The sequence below is a fragment of the Mobula hypostoma genome, chromosome 22 (genome assembly GCF_963921235.1).
Source record: "Mobula hypostoma chromosome 22, sMobHyp1.1, whole genome shotgun sequence".
Taxonomy (NCBI): Eukaryota; Metazoa; Chordata; class Chondrichthyes; order Myliobatiformes; family Myliobatidae; genus Mobula; species Mobula hypostoma.
Genome location: NC_086118.1, coordinates 51,721,350 through 51,743,330, shown reverse-complemented (window position 1 = coordinate 51,743,330; position 21,981 = coordinate 51,721,350). Strand labels below are relative to the sequence as shown.

At 48.3% G+C, this 21,981-nt stretch overlaps 1 protein-coding gene across 7 annotated transcripts in view; it reads right to left on the bottom strand.

Annotated features, from left to right (window-relative positions):
* Positions 1 to 56: 56 nt before the first annotated feature.
* Positions 57 to 21,981, bottom strand: part of slc26a11 (solute carrier family 26 member 11) — a 44,254-nt gene continuing 22,329 nt past the window's right edge. For 5 of the 7 annotated variants that reach the window (XM_063030564.1, XM_063030566.1, XM_063030565.1 and 2 more), the window contains exons 8-17: positions 19,763 to 19,835; positions 18,358 to 18,408; positions 17,496 to 17,556; positions 16,587 to 16,642; positions 15,888 to 16,028; positions 14,528 to 14,655; positions 11,402 to 11,501; positions 8,360 to 8,493; positions 7,571 to 7,658; positions 4,760 to 7,242 (exon numbers count right to left, since the gene is read on the bottom strand). In XM_063030564.1, coding sequence (XP_062886634.1) covers positions 7,187 to 7,242; positions 7,571 to 7,658; positions 8,360 to 8,493; positions 11,402 to 11,501; positions 14,528 to 14,655; positions 15,888 to 16,028; positions 16,587 to 16,642; positions 17,496 to 17,556; positions 18,358 to 18,408; positions 19,763 to 19,835 — 888 coding nt within the window. In that variant the 3' untranslated portion in view covers positions 4,760 to 7,186. Of the gene's footprint in view, positions 2,185 to 4,759; positions 7,243 to 7,570; positions 7,659 to 8,359; positions 8,494 to 11,401; positions 11,502 to 14,527; positions 14,656 to 15,887; positions 16,029 to 16,586; positions 16,643 to 17,495; positions 17,557 to 18,357; positions 18,409 to 19,762; positions 19,836 to 21,981 lie in introns of those variants that run through there. The other 2 variants (XM_063030569.1, XM_063030570.1) reach the window with 2 other exon arrangements.

Genomic DNA, 21,981 nt, shown 5'->3' with positions numbered 1-21,981 from the left:
CAATCGTATTTACTACACATTATGAATAAAGTCTTTAAAAATACAGAACACTCAGATTTATTTATCACATGTGCGGGAACACTTACAGCAGTGAAATGTGTCATTTTCATTAACAACCAACACACCCTAAGAATCCACTGGGGGCAGCCCAGTGCGCCAACAATCCCGCATCAGTACAGGTTCCCTACAATGTTCAGTCGCAGAACGGAAGCAACAGCAACAAAACCATACACACGCCTCCAGTCCTTGGCACCAGACTCTCAGACACTGTTGAAATGATGGTTCCTTAAACAGACATTGTTTGGCAGAATATCCCGTTACCAGAACTTACAAACAAGCAACAATCAGTTTTACTGTATATTAGAAATAAAGTATAATGAGAAGAAAAAAAACTCGGGTTACATAGACTGCAGAGTCATGGATGGTAGAATGAAAAATGATTAAATCAGGATGAACTACCAACAGCAGATACACATCTCAAAGCAGTTGCTCTGCATCTACCTTTACATTAGTAGTCTGCAAACAGGACTGGTATGTGAGGACAATATTCAGATAACACACAAAATACTGGGGGAATTCAGGTCGTCAGGCAGCATCCATGGAAGGAAATGGACGGTGTAGGTAAAGGGTCTTGATCTAAAACCCTCAACTTTCCTCCATAGATGCCGCCTGACCTGCTGAGTCCTTCCAGCATCTTGTGCGTTGTTGTTGATTCCCCAAATCCAGTCAAGCCCCTCAGACATTTCCTGCTGCAAGAGACGTACTGACAAGCCAGGTGCAAGCAACTGTCACAAAAACTGAGAATCTAGAAATAAGAAACAGCCTCTCCCCCCCCAACCACAAACACCGGGAAAGCCAGCTTTCCTTTCAAAGTTATTTTTAATTATTGATTGACAAACTCATACATATACAAAATCATTTACAGAGAATGGCTGGAGCTATTATTTAAAACTCTGTGTTACTCTATACAATACATCAACTATCCAATTTTCCCTATTAAAAAATCATGAGAAAGATTAAAAAGGCAAAGGTGTCAATGATTTATAGATTGGACTACTAACTACTGTAAAATCTATCATTGTAAGTATGCACTATTAAAATTCCCCTTGACTGGCAAAACTTCAGTTGTAATATTTCCTTAAGCATGCAAGTTTTCAGAACTCTTTAAGTGCCCCCACCCACTTAGTTCTCCATTGTAAACTGTTCCAAGGTGTCAGAGAGCATCACAAAATCAGGCTAATCATCACCATATTCTGAGGTATTAATCTGACAGTGGCTTGGAACTTTCACCTCTACCATATTGATCTCAGGCAAACTTCTTTGGTACTGAGGAGAGGGGGGTTACTAAATAAAGTGCATACCCTCTCAAACGTGCAAACCTAAACGCACACTTTTAGGAGGAGAGGGAGAATCTCTGTGAAACCTACCAGATAAAGAAAGGTCTGGATAGAGGAGATGTTTCCTATAGTGGGGGAGCCTAGGACCAGAGGGCACAGCCTCAAAATAGAGGGATGTCCCTTTAGTACAGAGATGAGGAGGAATTCCCTTTAGAGGGTGGCGAACCTGTGGAATTCACTGCCACAGACCAAGTTACTGCCATGGAGGCCAAGTTATTGGATCTATTTAAAGCGGAGGTTGAAAGGTTCTTGATTAGTCAGAGTTCCAAAGGTTATGGGAGAAAGCAGGAGAATGGGGTTGAGGGGGTCAGTAATCAACCGTGATGGAATGGCCGAGCTGACTCGGTGAGCCAAATGGCCCAATTCTGCTCCGATGTCTTGTGGTAAAACCTACAAGTACATTGCCCAGAAGCAATACAGGTCCACTGAAACATTCCTCCCTCACTGATCCTCTGAGCCCAGAGCCCGCAGCCCACCAGTATCCAAAGCCACAAACTTGTGCCTCTGAGCTGGGCAAAGCCTCCTTTTACTATTTCTGATTTCGCAGAAACAGATGAAAACAGGCTCGAGGGGAAAATAATCTTTATTCTGAGGGCAGCAGTTAGCATTATGTGTTACAGAGACAGCAATCGGTTCAATTCCCTCCACCATCTGTGAGTTTGGACGTTCTTCCTGTGACCACATTTCCCTTGAGTGCTCCTGTTTCCTCCCACATTCCAAAGACGTGCAGGATAGGGTTAGTAAGTTGTCAGCATGCTGGTAGCCCATCCCTGGACAGTGTTGGTCACTGACATAAACAAGACATTACATGTATCAATGTATGTGTCACAGATAAAGCCAATCTCTTTATCTTCCTTACTCAGCCTGAAGAGAATGATTGAGGTTTAGTTAGAGATACAGCACAGTAACAAGCCTCTCTGGCCCAACGAGCCTTCGCAACCCAATTACACTCACGTGTCCAATTAATTCACTCATCCATTCATCGTTGGACTGTGGGAGGAAACCCCGAGCACCCGGGGAAAACTCAGTAACGGGGAGAACGTACAAACTCCCTGCAGACGGTGGCAGGAATTGAACCCGGGCCACTGGCACAGTCGGGCAGTGCAGCGCGGCAGATTTAAAAGGGCAGACATCCTGCTTCGGATTTGATTCGAAGAAGGAGTCTGAGAGTCTGAGTGGGAGTGCCGAGAAAGAGATTTTTGAAATTTTCGTTATTTTTTTTCTCCAACGGCTTTCTGAGAGGCGGGACTGCGCAGGCGTGTGACGTCGGGCAGTGCAGCGCAGCAGATTTAAAAGGAACAGAGCCTCAGAGAGCGGGCAGCGTAGTTTGCGGGCGGCGGAGTGAGCCGGGAGCAGAGTGAAGACTTAAGGGCTTCGGCTCAACGGGCTTAGGCGGAAGCGGGCGAGGCGAGGAAGGTTTGACATTCATTTTCTGTTGCTATTTGAGGAGAGGGGCATTATGACTGTGAGGGCAGTTTGCTGTTCTCGGTGTCGGATGTGGGAGGCCCTGGAGTCTCCAAGCCTCCCGGACGTCTACATCTGCGCCAAGTGCATCGAGATGCAGCTCCTAAGGGACCACGTTACGGAACTGGAGCTGCAGCTCGATGACCTTCGTCTGGTCAGGGAGAGCGAGGAGGTGATAGAGAGGAGTGGAAGGCAGGTGGTCACGCCGGGGCCACGGGAGGCAGACAAGTGGGTCATGGTTAGGAGGGGGAAGGGGAAAAGGCAGGTGATGGGGAGTACCCCGGCGGCTGTGCCCCTTAACAACAGGTACTCCTGTTTGAGTACTGTTGGAGGGGACAGCTTACCCGGGGGAAGCAACAGTGGCCCTGCCTCCGGCACAGAGTCTGGCCCTGTAGCTCAGAAGGGTAGGGCAAGGAAGAGGAGGGCAGTTGTGATAGGGGACTCGATAGTAAGGGGGTCAGATAGGCGATTCTGTGGACGCAGTCCAGAGACTCGGATGGTAGTTTGCCTCCCTGGTGCCAGGGTCCGGGATATTTCTGATCGTGTCCAAGATATCCTGAAGTGGGAGGGTGAAGAGCCAGAGGTCCTGGTACATATAGGTACCAATGACATAGGTAGGAAAAGGGATGAGGTCCTGAAAGAAGAATATAGGGAGCTAGGAAGGGAGTTGAGAAAAAGGACCGCAAAGGTAGTAATCTCGGGATTACTGCCTGTGCCACGCGACAGTGAGAGTAGGAATGCGATGAGGTGGAGGATAAATGCGTGGCTGAGGGATTGGAGCAGGGGGCAGGGATTCAAGTTTTTGGATCATTGGGACCTCTTTTGGCGCAGGTGTGACCTGTACAAAAAGGACGGGTTACACTTAAATCCTAGGGGGACCAATATCCTGGCAGGGAGATTAGCAGGGGCTACTGAGGTGACTTTAAACTAGAATGGTTGGGGGTGGGAATCAAATTAAAGAGGCTAGGTGTGAGGAGGTTAGTTCACAACAGAGGGATGGGAACCAGTGCAGAGAGACAGAGGGGTGTAAAGTGAGCGTAGAAGCAAAAAGTACAAAGGGGAAAAGTAAAAGTGGCAGGCCGACAAATCCAGGGCAAGCATTAAAAAGGGCTAACAGAGTTGTAAAAGAGCGCCTGAAGGCTTTATGTGTCAATGCAAGGAGCATTTGTAATAATTGAAAGAATTGAAAGTGCAGATTGTTATTAATGATTATGATATAGTTGGGATCACAGAGACATGGCTCCAGGGTGACCAGGGATGGGAGCTCAACGTTCAGGGATATTCAATATTCAGGAGGGATAGACATGAAGGAAGGGGAGGTGGGGTGGCGTTGCTGGTTAAAAAAGAGATTAACGCAATAGAAAGGAAGGACATAAGCCGGGAAGATGTGGAATCGATATGGGTAGAGCTGCGTAACACTAAGGGGCAGAAGACGCTGGTGGGAGTTGTGTACAGGCCACCTAACAGTAGTAGTGAGGTCGGAGATGGTATTAAACAGGAAATTAGAAATGTGTGCAATAAAGGAACAGCAGTTATAATGGGTGACTTCAATCTACATGTAGACTGGGTGAACCAAATTGGTAAAGGTGCTGAGGAAGAGGATTTCTTGGAATGTATGCGGGATGGTTTTTTGAACCAACATGTCGAGGAACCGACTAGAGAGCAGGCTATTCTGGACTGGGTTTTGAGCAATGAGGAAGGGTTAATTAGCGATCTTGTCGTGAGAGGCCCCTTGGGTAAGAGTGACCATAATATGGTGGAATTCTTCATTAACATGGAGAGTGATGTAGTTAATTCAGAAACAAAGGTTCTGAACTTAAAGAGGGGTAACTTTGAAGGTATGAGTCGTGAATTAGCTAAGATAGACTGGCAAATGACACTTAAAGGATTGACGGTGGATATGCAATGGCAGGCATTTAAAGGTTGCATGGATGAACTACAACAATTGTTCATCCCAGTTTGGCAAAAGAATAAATCAAGGAAGGTAGTGCACCAGTGGCTGACAAGAGAAATTAGGGATAGTATCAATTCCAAAGAAGTAGCATACAAATTAGCCAGAGAAAGTGGCTCACCTGAGGACTGGGAGAAATTCAGAGTTCAGCAAAGGAGGACAAAGGGCTTAATTAGGAAGGGGAAAAAAGATTATGAGAGAAAACTGGCAGAGAACATAAAAACGGACTGTAAAAGCTTTTATAGATATGTAAAAAGGAAAAGACTGATAAAGACAAATGTAGGTCCCCTGCAAACAGAAACAGGTGAATTGATTATGGGGAGCAAGGACATGGCAGACCAATTGAATAATTACTTTGGTTCTGTCTTCACTAAGGACATAAATAATCTTCCAGAAATAGTAAGGGACAGAGGGTCCAGTGAGATGGAGGAACTGAGCGAAATACATGTTAGTAGGGAAGTGGTGTTAGATAAATTGAAGGGATTGAAGGCAGATAAATCCCCAGGGCCAGATGGTCTGCATCCCAGAGTGCTTAAGGAAGTAGCCCAAGAAATAGTGGATGCATTAGTGATAATTTTTCAAGACTCGTTAGATTCTGGACTAGTTCCTGAGGATTGCAGGGTGGCTAATGTAACCCCACTTTTTAAAAAAGGAGGGAGAGAGAAACCGGGGAATTATAGACCGGTTAGCCTAACGTCGGTGGTGGGGAAACTGCTGGAGTCGGTTATCAAAGATGTGATAACAGCACATTTGGAAAGCGGTGAAATGATTGGACAAAGTCAGCATGGATTTGTGAAAGGAAAATCATGTCTGACGAATCTCATAGAATTTTTTTGAGGATGTAACTAGTAGAGTGGATAGGGGAGAACCAGTGGATGTGGTATATTTGGATTTTCAAAAGGCTTTTGACAAGGTCCCACACAGGAGATTAGTGTGCAAACTTAAAGCACACGGTATTGGGGGTAAGGTATTGGTGTGGGTGGAGAATTGGTTAGCAGACAGGAAGCAAAGAGTGGGAATAAACGGGACCTTTTCAGAATGGCAGGCGGTGACTAGTGGGGTACCGCAAGGCTCAGTGCTGGGACCCCAGTTGTTTACAATATATATTAATGACTTGGATGAGGGAATTAAATGCAGCATCTCCAAGTTTGCGGATGATACGAAGCTGGGTGGCAGTGTTAGCAGTGAGGAGGATGCTAAGAGGATGCAGGGTGACTTGGATAGGTTGGGTGAGTGGGCAAACTCATGGCAGATGCAATTTAATATGGATAAATGTGAAGTTATCCACTTTGGTGGTAAAAATAGGAAAACAGATTATTATCTGAATGGTGGCCGATTAGGAAAAGGGGAGGTGCAACGAGACCTGGGTGTCATTATACACCAGTCATTGAAAGTGGGCATGCAGGTACAGCAGGCGGTGAAAAAGGCGAACGGTATGCTGGCATTTATAGCGAGAAGATTCGAGTACAGGAGCAGGGAGGTACTACTGCAGTTGTACAAGGCCTTGGTGAGACCACACCTGGAGTATTGTGTGCAGTTTTGGTCCCCTAATCTGAGGAAAGACATCTTTGCCATAGAGGGAGTACAAAGAAGGTTCACCAGATTGATTCCTGGGATGGCAGGTCTTTCATATGAAGAAAGACTGGATGAACTGGGCTTGTACTCGTTGGAATTTAGAAGATTGAGGGGGGATCTGATTGAAACGTATAAGATCCTAAAGGGATTGGACAGGCTAGATGCGGGAAGATTGTTCCCGATGTTGGGGAGGTCCAGAACGAGGGGTCACTGTTTGAGGATAGAGGGGAAGCCTTTTAGGACCGAGATTAGGAAAAACTTCTTCACACAGAGAGTGGTGAATCTGTGGAATTCTCTGCCACAGCAAACTGTTGAGGCCAGTTCATTAGCTATGTTTAAAAGGAAGTTAGATATGGCCCTTGTGGCTACAGGGGTCAGGGGGTATGGAGGGAAGGCTGGGTTCTGAGTTGGATGATCAGCCATGATCATAATAAATGGCGGTGCAGGCTCGAAGGGCCGAATGGCCTACTCCTGCACCTATTTTCTATGTTTCTATGTTTCTATTATAGAAATGCTTTGCTGCTATGCTGCCCCAAGGATACACTACGATGAGGAAGCTGATTGGACTGGGATTTGTATCTGGTCTCTGTTATAGCAATTGGAGACGTTTATGGATGAGTGACATCATTGCTGGACGTGCAATGAAGTGGCTGCCTTGTCCCCACCCCAATGGAGGTGCCTGCCTCAGGGAAGGTTCAGGTCTCTGGCCAGAACCTGGTGACACTTCAACACTGCTACAACCGACCAGCCTCACGTAGGAGCCTTTGCCTTCTGCAGATCACTTCACTGCGGATCGGGGCTACCAACCGGAGATCTCTCGCCCATCCAGGTCTTGCTGTCGGTCACTCCTTGTGGCTGGGGGAGAAGAAAAATAAAATTGTTCAACACATCTTTGGCTCATAACCCCTTCAAAATACAGAAAAGTACGGCAGGTGACATTGTCCCCCAAAGTCCAGTATTCTGTTAACTTCAACCTAGTTTATCCCGTCCAACGTACACGCGCGCGCACACACGGGAATAAACAATCCAAGTTTCAGCTGAGCCCATGAGGGCTGGGAAGGAAGGGGGCAGCAGCTAGAATAGGGTGGGGAGAAGGGGGAGGTGCACGAGCTGGCCAGGCGAAATGAGTGGCAAGTCCAGCCCTACAGCAGCAGACAGTAATCCTGAATGAAGGCGGTGTTACCCTGTAGGTGGTGCATCGCTGCCTCGGTGCTGTCGAAGTATCTCAGTCCTTCAATCTCTGCTGATGCCAGAATCAACAAGGTCTTGGGCTAAGTGAGAGACAGAACAGGTTATAAACACAGGAGGCTCTGCAGGTGCCGGAAATCTTGAACAACACACCACCCAATGCTGAGGAGCGCAACAAGTCCAGCAACATCCACGGAGGGGAAGAAACAATCGACGTTTTGGGCTGAGACCCACATCAGGGCTGGGAAGAAAGGAGGCAGAAGCCAGAATAAGGTGGGAGGGAGAAGGGGAAGGAGTACAAGATGGCAGGAGATAGGCGAGACCGGGTGAGAAGGAAGTTAGGTGGGTGTGGGGAGGTGGGGGGAAGATGAAGAAAGAAGCTGGGAGGTGATAGGTGGAAAAGGTGAAGGGTTGAAGAAGGAGGGATCTGATAGGACAGGACAGTGGACCATGGGAGAAAGGGAAGGAAGCAATGAGCAGGTGAGAGGGGAACCAAAAAAGGGAATGGAAAAAGAGAGAAGGGGGAAGGGGAAAGAAATTACCAGAGGTTAGAGAAGCACTTCCTTTTCAAAAAAAAACAAGATGTTTATTTTTGGGCAAGATAAAAGGGAGCTTGGTGAATGTGGAGTGGAGCTACAGACACAAGTACTGGTGACAGTCTTATAGAAGACTTCGAAGGGGGGTGAAATAACGAAGAAGGGGTTGATGGTGGAGATTTCAGGAGCAGGACCTGGAGTGCCCATTAAATTCAGGAGGTCGAAACACGATATTTGTGAACACGTACCCGCAGATTAGCGAGCAGCAGGGATAACTGCTGCTGCTGGAACGTCAGAATTAGCTCTCGCAGGCTGTTGACAGTCGTGTAGTCAATACTGCTGATGTGGACGCAGTCCAGGACGGCTGAGCGGGGAGGAGAGGCTGAAAGTTAAAACAGTTCTGTTACTGCTCCAAAACCCACAGGCAAATCATGTAAAAACCTTGCTCATTTCTCCTGTAGGTATGAAGGTTCCTTCAGGTTGTCATAGCCCGGGGGCGTGGGGGTAATGGCACGTGCCTCAAATAGTCTCCGACAACCAAGTCCAGCTCCTGGCCTTCACGTGTGGCTAAAAAGCACAGCGGAATCGTCTCTGCTGACGGGAGAAGGGCCAAAAGCAGGGTACTGGCACCTTAAAACCAGATGCTTTGGGCAGATGGGGCTCATCGGCAGCTCACCTATTAAAAGGAAATCTCTGATCTCTGCCCTCTGGTGCCTTGTGGCTATACCCACTCATGGGGAAGGCCTTAGGAGTAAACACAGAGGAAAAATCCAGAGCTGAAGTCCCCAAGGCAGTCCCACGTTTATCAGCTGCTTGGAGGGCGAGCCTGCTGTGCTCTCCATATCGTAGTGTCTAGGCTTCAATACTGACTTTTGTATCACATGGACAGCTGGGACACAACATCCACAGTTGATCACGACCATCGGAGTGCCTCAAAGGTATGAAGCCAGTCCGTGGATCCACGGAACAGTAGGGCAGCAGTTAGTGCAAACCATTACCACGCCTGCTCCAAGCCTGGGGTTCAATTCATGCCACCGTCTGTAGGAGCTTGAACGTCCTCCCAGAGACCGTGCGGGTCTCCTCCCAGTTAGGATTAACTGTGGGCACGCTACGGTGGCGCTGGATGTGTGGCGACACCAGCACATCTCTCATTGCGTTGACCATTGACACAAACACATTTCCCTGCACGTTTTGATGTTTCGAGGTACTTGTGACAAATAAAGCTGATCTTTAAATGCCTTTAAACCTGCTCCCTTAAGAGGCAGCACGGACTATTAAACTGCAAGGGCGTCAAGTTCCCTTGGTTAACCTAGGCCTGTGTTCTTGACTGAAACGGACTATAATTCATAACCTGGAGACCTGCCTTCCCTGCCAAGTCCAATGCTTCAGAAAGACAGAATACAGCACAGGTCAGGCCCTTTAGCCAACCTCGTAACCAACCCTAAAGATCAATCACTCCTACATCACCCTCTATTTTCTATCATCCACGTGCCTATCGAAGTTTCTTCAATGTCTTCAATGGATTTGCCTCCACCACCACTCCACCAGAGCTGCCACACGCTCACTATGTAAAAATCCCACCTCTGACATCCCCTCATTACATTCCCCCAACTACCTGTTGCATTAGCCCTCCCCCCCCCCCAGAAAAGTCTCTGGCTGTCCACTTGACTTACACATCATATGGTACACCTCTATCAAGTCATCTCTCATCGACCCTCACTCACTCTGGCCCACGATGCTGTGCCAAAGAGTTCAGATCTGCCGGTACCTCTATACAATGCCTGGCTATTCCTCTCCCCAACTAGTTCCAGACAAACAGACGTCTACTCCCAATATGCATGCACCTTAACACAGGGGATCGGTCCAGTGCCATAGTTTACTCCCACAACGAGGGGCCTGGAATGAAAGAGCAAGGATGTGATGCCAAGGCATTGGTCAGACGGGCTTGGGGTATTATGAGCAGTTTTAGGCATTGGAGAGAGTCGACAGGGAGGTTCATAAGAACAATCCCAGGAATGCAAGGTTTAATGTACGAGGAGTGTGATGGCTCTGGGCCTGTACTCACTGCAGATCACAAAAATAAAGAGAAATCCCATTGAAAACAACCAAATATTGAAAGGCCCAACTAGAGTGAACATGAAGAAGACGATTCCAGTACTGGGAGAGTCTGGGACCAAAGTGTACCGCCTCAGAATAGAAGGACGTCCCTTTAGAACAGAGATGAGGAGCAACTTCTTTGCCAGAGGGTGGTGAATTTGTGGACAGCTGTGGAGGCCAAGCTATTGGACATATTTAAAGTGGAGGTTAAAAGGTTCTTGATTCGTAAGGGCGTCAAAGGGTACAGAGAGAAGGCAGGAGAATGGGGTTGAGAGGGATACTAAATCAGCCACGATCAAACGGCCGAGCAATCTCAATGGGTTTAAATGCTCCAGTTCAGCTGCGATGGTTTGTAGGTTCTACCACTCGCAGGTTCATAGAGTCATATAGTCCAACACATCGGCCCCATCAACCACCCATCTCAAAGTTCAAAGTAAATCTAGTATCAAGATGTGTGTATGTCACCATTTACTACCCTGAAATTTATTTTCTTCAGGGCATTCACAGTAGATACAAAGATATAGAAACAATGAAAGACACACGAGGACAGACAAAATGTGTAAAAGACAACAAACTGAGCAATTAAAAAGATAATAATAATGATAATAATTAATAAACAACAAATAGAGACCATGAGTTGTAGAGAGTCCATAGGTTGGGATGAGTGAAGTGGCTGTAGGGTAAAAACTGTTCCTGAACCAGGCCGGGGGGTGTGGGACCCGAGGGTCCTGTACCTGGCAGCAGCATGGCCTGGATGGTGGGGGTCACTGATGATGGACGCTGCTTTCTTGTGACCATGCTCCTTGTACATGCGCTCAATGGTGGGCAGGGCTTTCCCTGTGATGGACACTCTCTGTACCATTTACACCAACCCTGACTCAGTACCATATTTTATTCTCCTCACAAACCCCCCACTCCCATCCACGGGGGTCCCATCACTCCCCTACAAAGGACATTTATGTCATAGACGATGATAGGCCTACCGTGTAATCACTGATGTCCAGGAGACTCGGTTGAGTTACCTTCCCGATGCACTGCAATTGCCCTGAGGGTCTCGCGCAGTGCTGTGATTCAGTGCTTCATTCACACCCATGACAATGCGGGATCGGTGACACGTTTCCAAGGCAGGAGAACACGTGACTGGGAAGGGAGTCCGGCCACTCGGGCTGGAACCATTCGGGGTTAACACTCACCTTCCAGCGCCCTTCGACACAGCAGGTCACGGACATATTCAGCAGCAGGGAAGTTGAAACCACTCTGTAACTGCACCACCACCGGACCATAGTCAGCCACCTGGGACACAGTGGGAGGAGAGTTTAGGATTTAAGGAGCAGTGACCCACCTCAAGAAGAGCTGTTCAATAGCGTAGTGGTTAGCGCTAATAGTATTACAGTGCCAGAAACCCGGGTTCAAACAAGAGAAAATCTGCAGATGCTGGAAATCCGAGCAACACACTCAAAATGCTGGAGGAACTCAGCAGGGCAGGCAGCATCCATGGAAAACAGTACAGTCGATGTTTCAGGCTGAGCCCCTTCGGCAGAACTCAATTTGGTTGAGAGTATGCGGGCAGTGGGAAAATCATCCCTCTTGTGCTCGCTGATCTCGTCACTCGAGTGTCAGGGTCTCACAGCCCTGGCCCTCTCCGTCATTACCCAGGTCCAGCACTTGCCTTACTGGATCTTCCTCTCCTCACACAGGAACTCGGGTCTGTGGGGGTGTGGCCAGGGTTAATCAGGGTGCGCCTGGGGTTAGTGGGGGGCTATGCCCCCTTGGACATTAGGATTAGGTTTGAGGGGAGGGCTGGGAACGATAAGGTTGTGGAGTTTAGTGTGGTGAGGTATGTTGAGTGGTGGTGGAGCCACTTTAATCTGGCCCATGCATGGTCTGACACCACCTGGCTAAATGAACCGGGTATGCACTGGGACACATCATCAGTAATGCACCCTGGAGTTATTGGGTGTCCTGCCGACGAGTCTCGGCCCGAAATAGCGACTGTTTACTCTTTTCCATGGATGCTGCCTGGCCCGCTGAGTTGCTCCAGTGTTTCGTGTGTGTTGCTCAGTTCCCTCCACTGTTGCTAAGGAGTTTGTACGTTCTCCCTGTGACCACGTGGGTCTTCTCCCGCATTACAAAGACGTCTGGCTTAGTAGGTTACTTGATCACATGGGTGTAATTGGGCAGTGTGGACTTGTTGGGCCAGAAGAACCCGTTACTGTGCTGTATCTCTAATTGATGATCAGCAGCTCTTGAAAAGTCACACACATCAAAGTTGCTGGTGAACGCAGCAGGCCAGGCAGCATCTCTAGGAAGAGGTACAGTCGACGTTTCAGGCCGAGACCCTTCATCAGGACTAATGAGGTTAGTCCTGACGAAGGGTCTCGGACTGAAACGTCGACTGTACCTCTTCCTAGAGATGCTGCCTGGCCTGCTGCGTTCACCAGCAACTTTGATGTGTGTTGCTTGAATTTCCAGCATCTGCAGAATTCCTCGTGTTTGAGCTCTTGCAAAGTAGTGGCTGCAGAGGTGACACTCCTCAGTAAGGCTTGATGAGGCACCAGCAGTAAGGGGGCTTTCTGGAGAGCAAGGGTTGTAATAATCCAGCCCCGGACCTTCTGGTATCCGGGTGGTTCAGGACTGGCTCAGCGGATGTTTGCAATGTTTCTCTGTAACTCACTGAGCCTTTGATCCCAACACTGAATTCTTGACAGGGTCACTGGAAAGTTTATAAAACCATATAATAGCTACAGTACTGTGCAAAAGTCTTAGCCACATTATTAATCACTAGGGTGCCTACAACGTTTGCACAGTACTCTGGTAGTTTTATGTATTGAACCACACTGCTGCCACAAAAAATAATTTCATAACATGTGTGAGTGATGATAAACCTGATTCTGATCCGGGTCTCTACTATAGACCGAGAGAGGCCCCTTCCCTCACAGCTCTTGAACTCAATCCCCGGATTAATGAAAGCCAACACACCACACTTAACCACCTTACACCTATCTACTTGCATGGCAACGTTGAGGAATCTATGGATTTGGACCACAAGATCCCTCTGTTCCTCCAACACTGCTCCCCGTATTCTGCCTTCAAGTTTGACCCTCCAAAGTGAATCACTTTTCTGAATTGAACTCCATCTGCCACCTCTCAGCCCAGCTGTCAATGTCCCTTTGCAATCTACAATTTATCCACAACTCCACCAACCTTCATGTCATCTGGAAACTTGCTAAACCACTCTATTACTTCCTCATTCATTTATAAAAATGACGAAGAGCAGGAGTCCCAGGACAGATCCCTGCAACCATTCCAAGAGTGGTCTAATTGAATAACATCCAACCAAGAAGTCAGCACCAAAGTCTTGAATTTAAACTGTAGTCAGTGTACAGTGTTGTGCGCTGCTCACTGTTCTAAGTTGCGTGTGTGCGCAACTGTGCAGTAACTGAAATGTTCCCACGCACAAAGCCTTTGCTGCCACACAGCTGGAATCTTCTTTTATATAATGTTAATTGTAATTTTCAAATCTATGTTAATATTATTGTGAAATACCCTGCTAATGAATATAATCCATAACTTTTCTGTAATAAACGTACGAGCTTTATTTTTAAACATTTTAGAACCTCAATGTATTTACATTGCAAGTGTTCCAAGTTACAGTTTCAAATGGTGACAATAAACACAGAATGGAAGTCAGTAGCTCATTAATAAACCATCAGCCCACTGAACACCGATGCCATCTAATCAAAACATTTTACTTTTGCCATTTTGCCCAGCAGTTGTTTTGACTGCCTGACATTGTTTACTTGTATTGTGAGTTGTGGTTGGTGTTTGTTTGATGTGTATGTTACAAAAACAAAACATTTAAAGTGCAGTGCAGATTTCAAGCCGTGTAAAAATTCCCTACTCAGAGCAATGGTTGGTCCACACAGCTGTTAAATGAAAATTAGACGGAACATTGCTGGTGCTACTGTGTCCTAAACCAGATTAACTTCATACAGTTGGCTGCTGTAGCTGGGAGTCTGAGGGTGCAGTGAACATTTCATTGGAGCTGAGGGTGCGTCATGCAAGGATAACAACCCCAAGGTGTAGCGGTAATTGTTTGGTTTTGATTTTGTATTAGTTTTTGCTGCTACACATTAGGTTCCAACAATAGTAAACAGCTAGTGCCATAGACTACTGAAAGATGTCCTTCAGGCCATCCTCTTCATGCTAGCCATCAAGTACCCAACTACACTAAAAGGAAGAGGCAGCTCCAAGAACATCCTTATTCATAAAGGGCAGGCCCAGCACATTTATAACCACGACTCGAGTACCATCATTACCTTGGTCTCTGGTCTGGCAACGTTGTAAAGTAGAATAATCCCAGACAGTGCAATTCCAGCCAGAATTCCATACTGGATTTCCCAGAAACAGCCCAGGAATGACGCTAGGAATGGCAGCAGATCCAGCTCTGGGAAGAACAAAACACGGGGCATGAGTTAGTGGCCACAGCACAAAGTTGATTACAGTAGAAGGTTGACCAAGAGTGAAGAGGTGGCATTCCCACACCCAGCCACAAGAGGGCAGCCACACCCCTATTTCTCAGTCTGTACCAGAGACTTAATGCCAATAGGAGACAAGAGATCTGCTTTACTGTGGTGTCTGTACAACATCAGACCATCCTAAAATACTTACTGTCACTGAATTTCTGCTGTTCTGGAAGAAACATGGCAAAATCTTTGCACAGACAGAATCCAAGGTCAGGATCCAGTACAGATTACTGAAGCTGATGGATACTGAAATTTGGCAGTGAGATTGTTTGGGAAACAGCTATTAACCAGAACTGCAGCATTGGAGAATGAGGGGAGATTTGATAGAGGTATACAAAATTAGGAGTGGTCTCAGCAGGGTAAATGCAAGCATGCTTTTTCCACTAAGGTTGGGTGAGACTAGAACCAGAGGTTATGGATTAAGGGTAAAAGGTGAAATATTTACAGGGAGCCTGAGGGAGAACTTATTCAGAGGGTGGTGAGAGTATGGAAGAAGCTGCCAGTGGAAGCGGTGGATTAAGGTTCGATTTCAGCATTTAAGATAAGTTTGGATTAGTATACGGATGGGAGGGGTATGGAAGGCTGTGGTCTGGGTGCAGGTCGATGAGACTACGCAGCGTAATAGTTCAGCAGAGACTAGATGGGCTGAAGGGCCTGTTTGTGCTCTATGGCTCTTATCACCAGGATCCAGCATCACAGGACCTTCTGGTGACAGGCAGGGTTGCTATGGGAACAGCTCATCTAAAAGGAGGTGCCATGGTGCAGACTCCGAGGTGCGATTTTGTGTCTGGGTCAGGGTTCGAAATAACAAACCCGCCAGGACGAGCAGCTAACCATAAACAAGAGATTCGGCCAGTGTTGGAAATCCGGAGCAAAACACACGAAATGCTGGAGGAACTCAGCAGGTCAGGCAGCATCTATGGAGAGGAATAAACAATCGATGCTTCGGGACAGTGAAGGGGCTTTGCCCAAAACGTCAACTGTTTATTCCTCTCCGTAGATTCTGCCTAACCTGGTGAGTTCCTCCAGCACTTCGGGACGAGCAGCTGATCTATGGCTTGCCCGGAATCTGTAAGCAGACACGACACAAAAAAAACCAGCAAAGTGAGTGTTGACGGGGGAACTTCAACCCCGGTCAGACCCCATTACCTACTGTTCACTCTCCAAAGCGTGACGAGAATGCCCAGGTCGAAGACGCTGGAGACCGCACAGATGATGACGGCCGCCAGGGCTGCCTTTGGGACGTAGAAGAAGAGCGGAGTGAGGAAGGCCAGGGAGAGCAGCACGATGATTCCTGGGAACACAAGTCAACACTCACCGTCACAGGGCAAGGCCAGCCCCACCGCGCACAGTAACTCTCGACATACCCGACACGCCCATTGGCATTTCCAAAGCTTCAATAGGGCGGCACCTCAGGACAACATTATTACAGCACCAGCGATCTGGGTTCAATTCTAACACCGTCTGTCAGGAGATCGTATGTTCTCCCCGTGACCACGCGGGTTTCCCCAGATGCTCCTGTACCCTCCCATGTCCCAAACGATATACAGGTTAGAAGATTAACTGGTCACGAGTGTAATCTGGCAGTGTGGGTTTGTTGGACAAGGAGGGCCTGTCACCGCACTGCATCTCCAAATAAAGTACGGCGTTCTATTCAAAGTCTCTGTAAATTGTCCCGGGATTAGGTTAGGGTTGAATCCAGTTTGTGGGGCTTTGCACGGCTTGAGGGACGGAAGGGCCTATTCTGCCCTCTATCTCTAAGGTGAAATGAAGCAGATTATATTTCAGGTCAAGGGGAGTGGAAGCCTCTCCAATACAGCTTCCGTTGACGGTTGAAACAGCAATTCCTTACCAGTCACTATTCCGCCAGCGGGGGTGCACACACCAGTCTGAGAGTTCACTGCAGTCCTGGAAGGAGGCAAAAATCAGCCATTAGAATTGGAATCTGATTTATTGGAAGCAAAGTCTTTTAATGTATTTCAGAGGTGGATGGATATTTGACAAACGAAGGTTACTGGGAAACAATCCCCAACAGAAGTTTATACGAGTACGAGGCATGAGTGTCTTTTCCCCAGGGTCGAAATCAGATTTATCATCGCTGACGTATGGCATGTCAGGACATTTGTTGTTTTCTGACAGCAGTACATAATTACTGTAAGTTACAAAGAGAAATCTAAAAACAATAAATAGTGCAAAATAGTGCTCATGGGTTCACGGGCCATCGGATTTCTGATGGCAGAGTCGTTGACCAGGCTCCACCCTGATGGTGGCATTGAGAAGGGGGCACGTCTTTGGTGATGGGGGTCCTTCTTGATGGATGAGGCATCGCCTTTCGAAGATGTCCTTGATGCTGGGGAGGGTTGTGATCACGATGGAGTTGGCTGAGTTACAAACCTCAGCAGCTTTTTTCTGACCCTCTGCACTGGCCCCTCCAGACCAGACAGTCATGCAACAGTTGCCCAACCCAGGGGCAGGCCTTTTCCGGGCCTGGAGTACACTTGCAACCACCAGGCCTTTGACTTCTCCAGCGGATTGGCTTTAGCCATGGGGCCTCGGTTCTGATTGTCCTTCAGGCTTTGACCTTTGGTATCAACCCCAGGGATCGGCAACGATGGGACCCCAAACTCCATGGTGAGGACTGGACCTCAAACTGCAGGGCTCGAACTCTGAACTCCAGAAGCTCCACCACCACCACCTCGTGCCCATCAACCCACCCTTTCTCAAACCGACTGGTCGGCATCGATCCCAACAGCATGCTTACCTGCCAAAGCTGCCAGTCACGGGGAAGGACGAGACAAAGGAGCCCAGGATGTTTGTACTGCCTGAAAACAAGAGGAGGAGTGAGGCAAGGGCCAAAGCCGTGGGTCAGACGTCTGCTCTGGGACAGTTGAGCGAGGGCCAAAGGTCAGACATCTGTTCTGGGACGGGGGCGGACGACGTGTTGATCACTGCACAAACAACAGGCAGAAGGGAGACCAAATTCCAAAAGGAAACCCAAGGCCACCTCATCGAGGTACCTGGGTTGTGTTCCCAGAAGACAGGAACTCCTATCTCATGGCCCAAGGGAGCAGTGGTGGAGACTTGGCCAAGGTCGACACGGCTGGGATCTGGGATTACTCCGAACGACCAGGGACGTGGGGCAAATTTCCTAGGATTGGAAGTGGGCCCAGAATCCCAGTTAATGAGAGACTTAATCCTCCCCCATTTCCACACCAGTCCACAGGCTCCAGAGAAACATGGGGAGGGGAGGGGGGCAGAGAGAAGGTGAAGATGAAACACAGCAGGAGCAAGGAGCAATTGTTGGGGTGGGGGGGGGAGAGAGGGAGTGAGAGAGAGTGAGAGTACAACACACATTGCCTGTGGGACAGACACACACAGCGACACAAGATGCACCAGAACATGTGCACGTGCTCAGATATGGAGGCTGGTTTTGGGACAGACACACACACACACAGACATAGTCCTTCGCCTTGGGCTACAGGAAGGAGAGGAAGGAAGACCCAGATTGCTGTGTCCAACATTCTCCCCACCTCGGCCGGTTAGAGCACTCAGGGTCTGGGGAAGCTCTGAGCACAGACTCCCCACCGTCCCGCTGTCCCACACTGACGACCGCGCCCCCTTACCTATGGCAATCAGCTCTTGGTTTGGGTCGACCCTGTATCCATTCTGAGCGGCTGAAATACAAGAAAGGATCTGCTAGCAGGTCAGCGGCGAGGAGGTGCAGGCCATGGCGGTCGGATCAGGGCTGCGTGGCAAACTTACCCAGACGGCCGGTGTCCAACCAGCAATCCGACACTCTCCAGGAAACGGAGATCCGGGAAGGGAGTTAGATTGGCAAGGGAGCGGTTGGGAGAGATTCACAGTAGGTCTGGGCGTAAGTGCATGATTAGGATGGATGGTTTAATTTCCATCGAGTCAGGGGAGCTTCACTGTCTCGGCAAAGCAGCCAGCGTAATCACAGACCCAGCCCGGACATTCCCCCACCCACCGCGCTCCAGTTAGCGAGCGCCGCGCAGGGGAGGAACGAGCACACAACATAGGTTAGGCTGTTGGGGGCCAATTGGGAAACAGTCCACGACACGGAGGGGTGCAGACCCCCGAGAAAACTTCCCGGCACAGCCAGAGAAGAGGGAACGAAGGTGAGCGAGTGGAATTCAGGCAACGAGTCGGTGCCGAGGTTGTGGGATGGCTTCGATGACTCCCCCGTCCATCACCTGCGCCACCCAGCTCTGCTCTGTAGTGGGCCCTAGGACAGAGTGGCACCGCCCACCATTTCACCACAATGACGTCGACATTATGCGCCGTGTCATACCACCTGGGTGATCACGGTCTTATCCATCACCTTCCAGCCAGCCTCCTTCCCTTCCCCCCACACCTTTTATTCAGGCATCTTCCCCCCCCCCTTCCTGCTCAGTCCTGAAGAAGGGTCTCGGCCCGAAACGTCGACCGTTTATTCATTTCCACAGACGCTGCCTGACCTGCTGAGTTCCTCCAGCACTTCGTGTGTTTCCTGCATCTCCACATTTTCTCTTGTTTGTGAATTAAGTAGTTGTTGTACTTAGAGAATTTCACAGCACAGAGAGAGGCTCTTCAGCCCATCTAGTCTGGGTTGAACTATTATTCTGCCTTGTCCCACTGACCCATGTATGGAACGTACCCCTTCGTACCCCTCGCAAGCAAACGTCTCTTAAATGCTGAAATCAAAACCCACATCCATCACTTACCCCAGCAGCCCATTTCACACTCTCACCAACCTCTGAGTGAAGAAGTTCCCTCTCAGGCTCCCCTTAAAAGTTTCACCTTTCACCCTTAACCTTTAGCGCTAGTCTCACCCAACTTTAGTGGAAAAAGCCTGCTTGCATTTACCCTGTCTATAGCCCTCAGAATCTGGGGAGACGGGGAGACGGGGGAGAGAGAGAAGAAGTTTTACTGTAGGTTACTCTAAGGTAACTCAGAGGACTGGGTGGGCACAAATAGTTAGGGGTAGGACGTGCCGGGGGCAGAGGGATACAGGCAGCGATCACTCACCGAAAGCTTTGGCAATTGCTATGCTCTCCAGAAATCCCACCAGAGGGACCACAGCCAATCCCGATCCGAAGTTCTGATAAGACCAAGAGGGTTAGATAAGTCGCTGAGTCGCTGTGTCAAAGTTCAAAGTAAACTTATTGTCAAAGTATGTACAAGTTACCATATACAATACCACCTAAAAGTTAATTTACTTGCAGGCATTTACAGAAACAATAAAGAAATACAATAAAATCTAGGAAACAAATAGACAAACTCAACACCATCTCAAACACCTGCAATTCTTCCTCTGACCCAACCTCGCGATAAAATAGAATAATTCCACACTTCTTTCTCTCTCTTTAAGCATCCACTCTTACACAACAGAAACACACCCTTCAACCCATTCCTACCATCAAGCGCCATTTACACTGACCTGACACTGGGTCTCAGCCCAAAACGTCAACCGTTTACTCCTCTCCGTAGATGCTGCCTGACCTGCTGAGTTCCTCCAGCTTTTTTGCGCGTTGGTCAAGATTTCCAGCAGCTGCAGAATTCCTGGTTTACCCTTTACACTGACCAACATTCATCCCAGTGTAGTCTCATCAACCCGCCCAGATCTCACCCCTCACCAATATCCCAGGGCACTTTCAAGGATGCCTCATCCTATGTTCTCAATATTTACTGCTTACCTATTTGAGATTATTTCTCCCTTTTCCTTTTGTTTTTTCAGTTTGTTGTCTTTTACACATTGGTTGCTTGTCCGTGCTGATGGGTAAAGTTTTTCATTGATTCTATTGTTTTTCTTGGACTTACTGTGAATGCCCGCAAGAAAACTGGAACTCAGGGTTGTATATGGTGATATATACATGGACTTTGACAATCAATTTACTATGAACTTTATTAGAGGCTAATTGGCCCAGCAACTGGCATGCTTTTGGGATGGGGGGAGGGAACCAGAGCACTGGGAGAACGTGCAAACTCCACATAGACAGCGCCCCGAGGTCAGGATTAAACCGGGTCTCTGGAGCTAGACACAATGTCTCTACCAACCGGCCACTGCGTTAACCTAATTTTCTTAAATATATGTGGTAGGGAATAATGGACTAGTTAATCACCCAGAGAGAGTTACAGCTCTATAGATCAGGTGCTGGGCTGCCTGGTTCTACCTGTGCCAAGGACCGGTGGCATGGTAGTGTAGTGGTTAGCACAACGCTTCACAGTACCAGTGACCCACCGCTGCCTGTAAGGAGTTTGTACGTTCTCCCCGTAACCGTGTGGGTTTCCTCCAGGTGCTCCAGTTTCCTCCCACAGTCCAAGGTTGCATGGTTAGGTTAACTGGTCATCGTAAATTGTCCCGTGATTAGCCCAGGTTTAGATCGGGGTTTGCTGGGCAGCGTAGCTCATAGGGCCAGCAGGTCCTGTTCCGCGCTATATTTCAATAAATAACAGAAATGCAGCACATCTTTGTTAACCCTTACCAATTTTTATAGATATCCCATAGAAAGTATCCTATTGGGATGCATCACCTCTTGGGATGACAGACAGTCTGGCTGGGCTGCGCCCACAGTCACTCGTGATTGGCCGGGCTGCGCCCACAGTCACTCGTGATTGGCCGGGCTGCGCCCACAGTCACTCGTGATTGGCCGGGCTGCGCCCACAGTCACTCGTGATTGGCCGGGCTGCGCCCACAGTCACTCGTGGTCTTGGGCAGTCGCGGCTTGGAATGACAAACATTCTGCCCATGACCACAGGTAACCATGGACACAGCTCAGCCAATCACAGAAACCAGCCTTCCTTCCTGTGACTCCGCTCACACTTCCTGCTGTCTCGGAAAAATAGCTGACTTAAAAATTTCTCCTGCCCCGACATTCTCTCCTCAAAAATCAGGAGAAGATACAAAAGCTTAAAACAAACCACTAGATTCAATAAAAGATTCAAACTCACTCTTATAAGAGTCTTGAATGGACCTCTTGTATACCAATGGTGACACTTGACCTGTACCACATTGACTACCTGCGCTCTCTCTCTGTAAACACAACACTGTATTGTGCTCTGTTATTGCTTTTCCCTTCTACCACCTCAACGTACCAAGGTTTTAAACTGATCTGCATGGATGGCATGCCAGACGTGTTCCAATAATAAAATAATCACAATCAGGCACACAGATGGAACTCAGCATCAAACTGTACAGTCAGACCCAACGCAGGTCCCCACGCTCTGTCATGGAGCTGGTTTTAGTG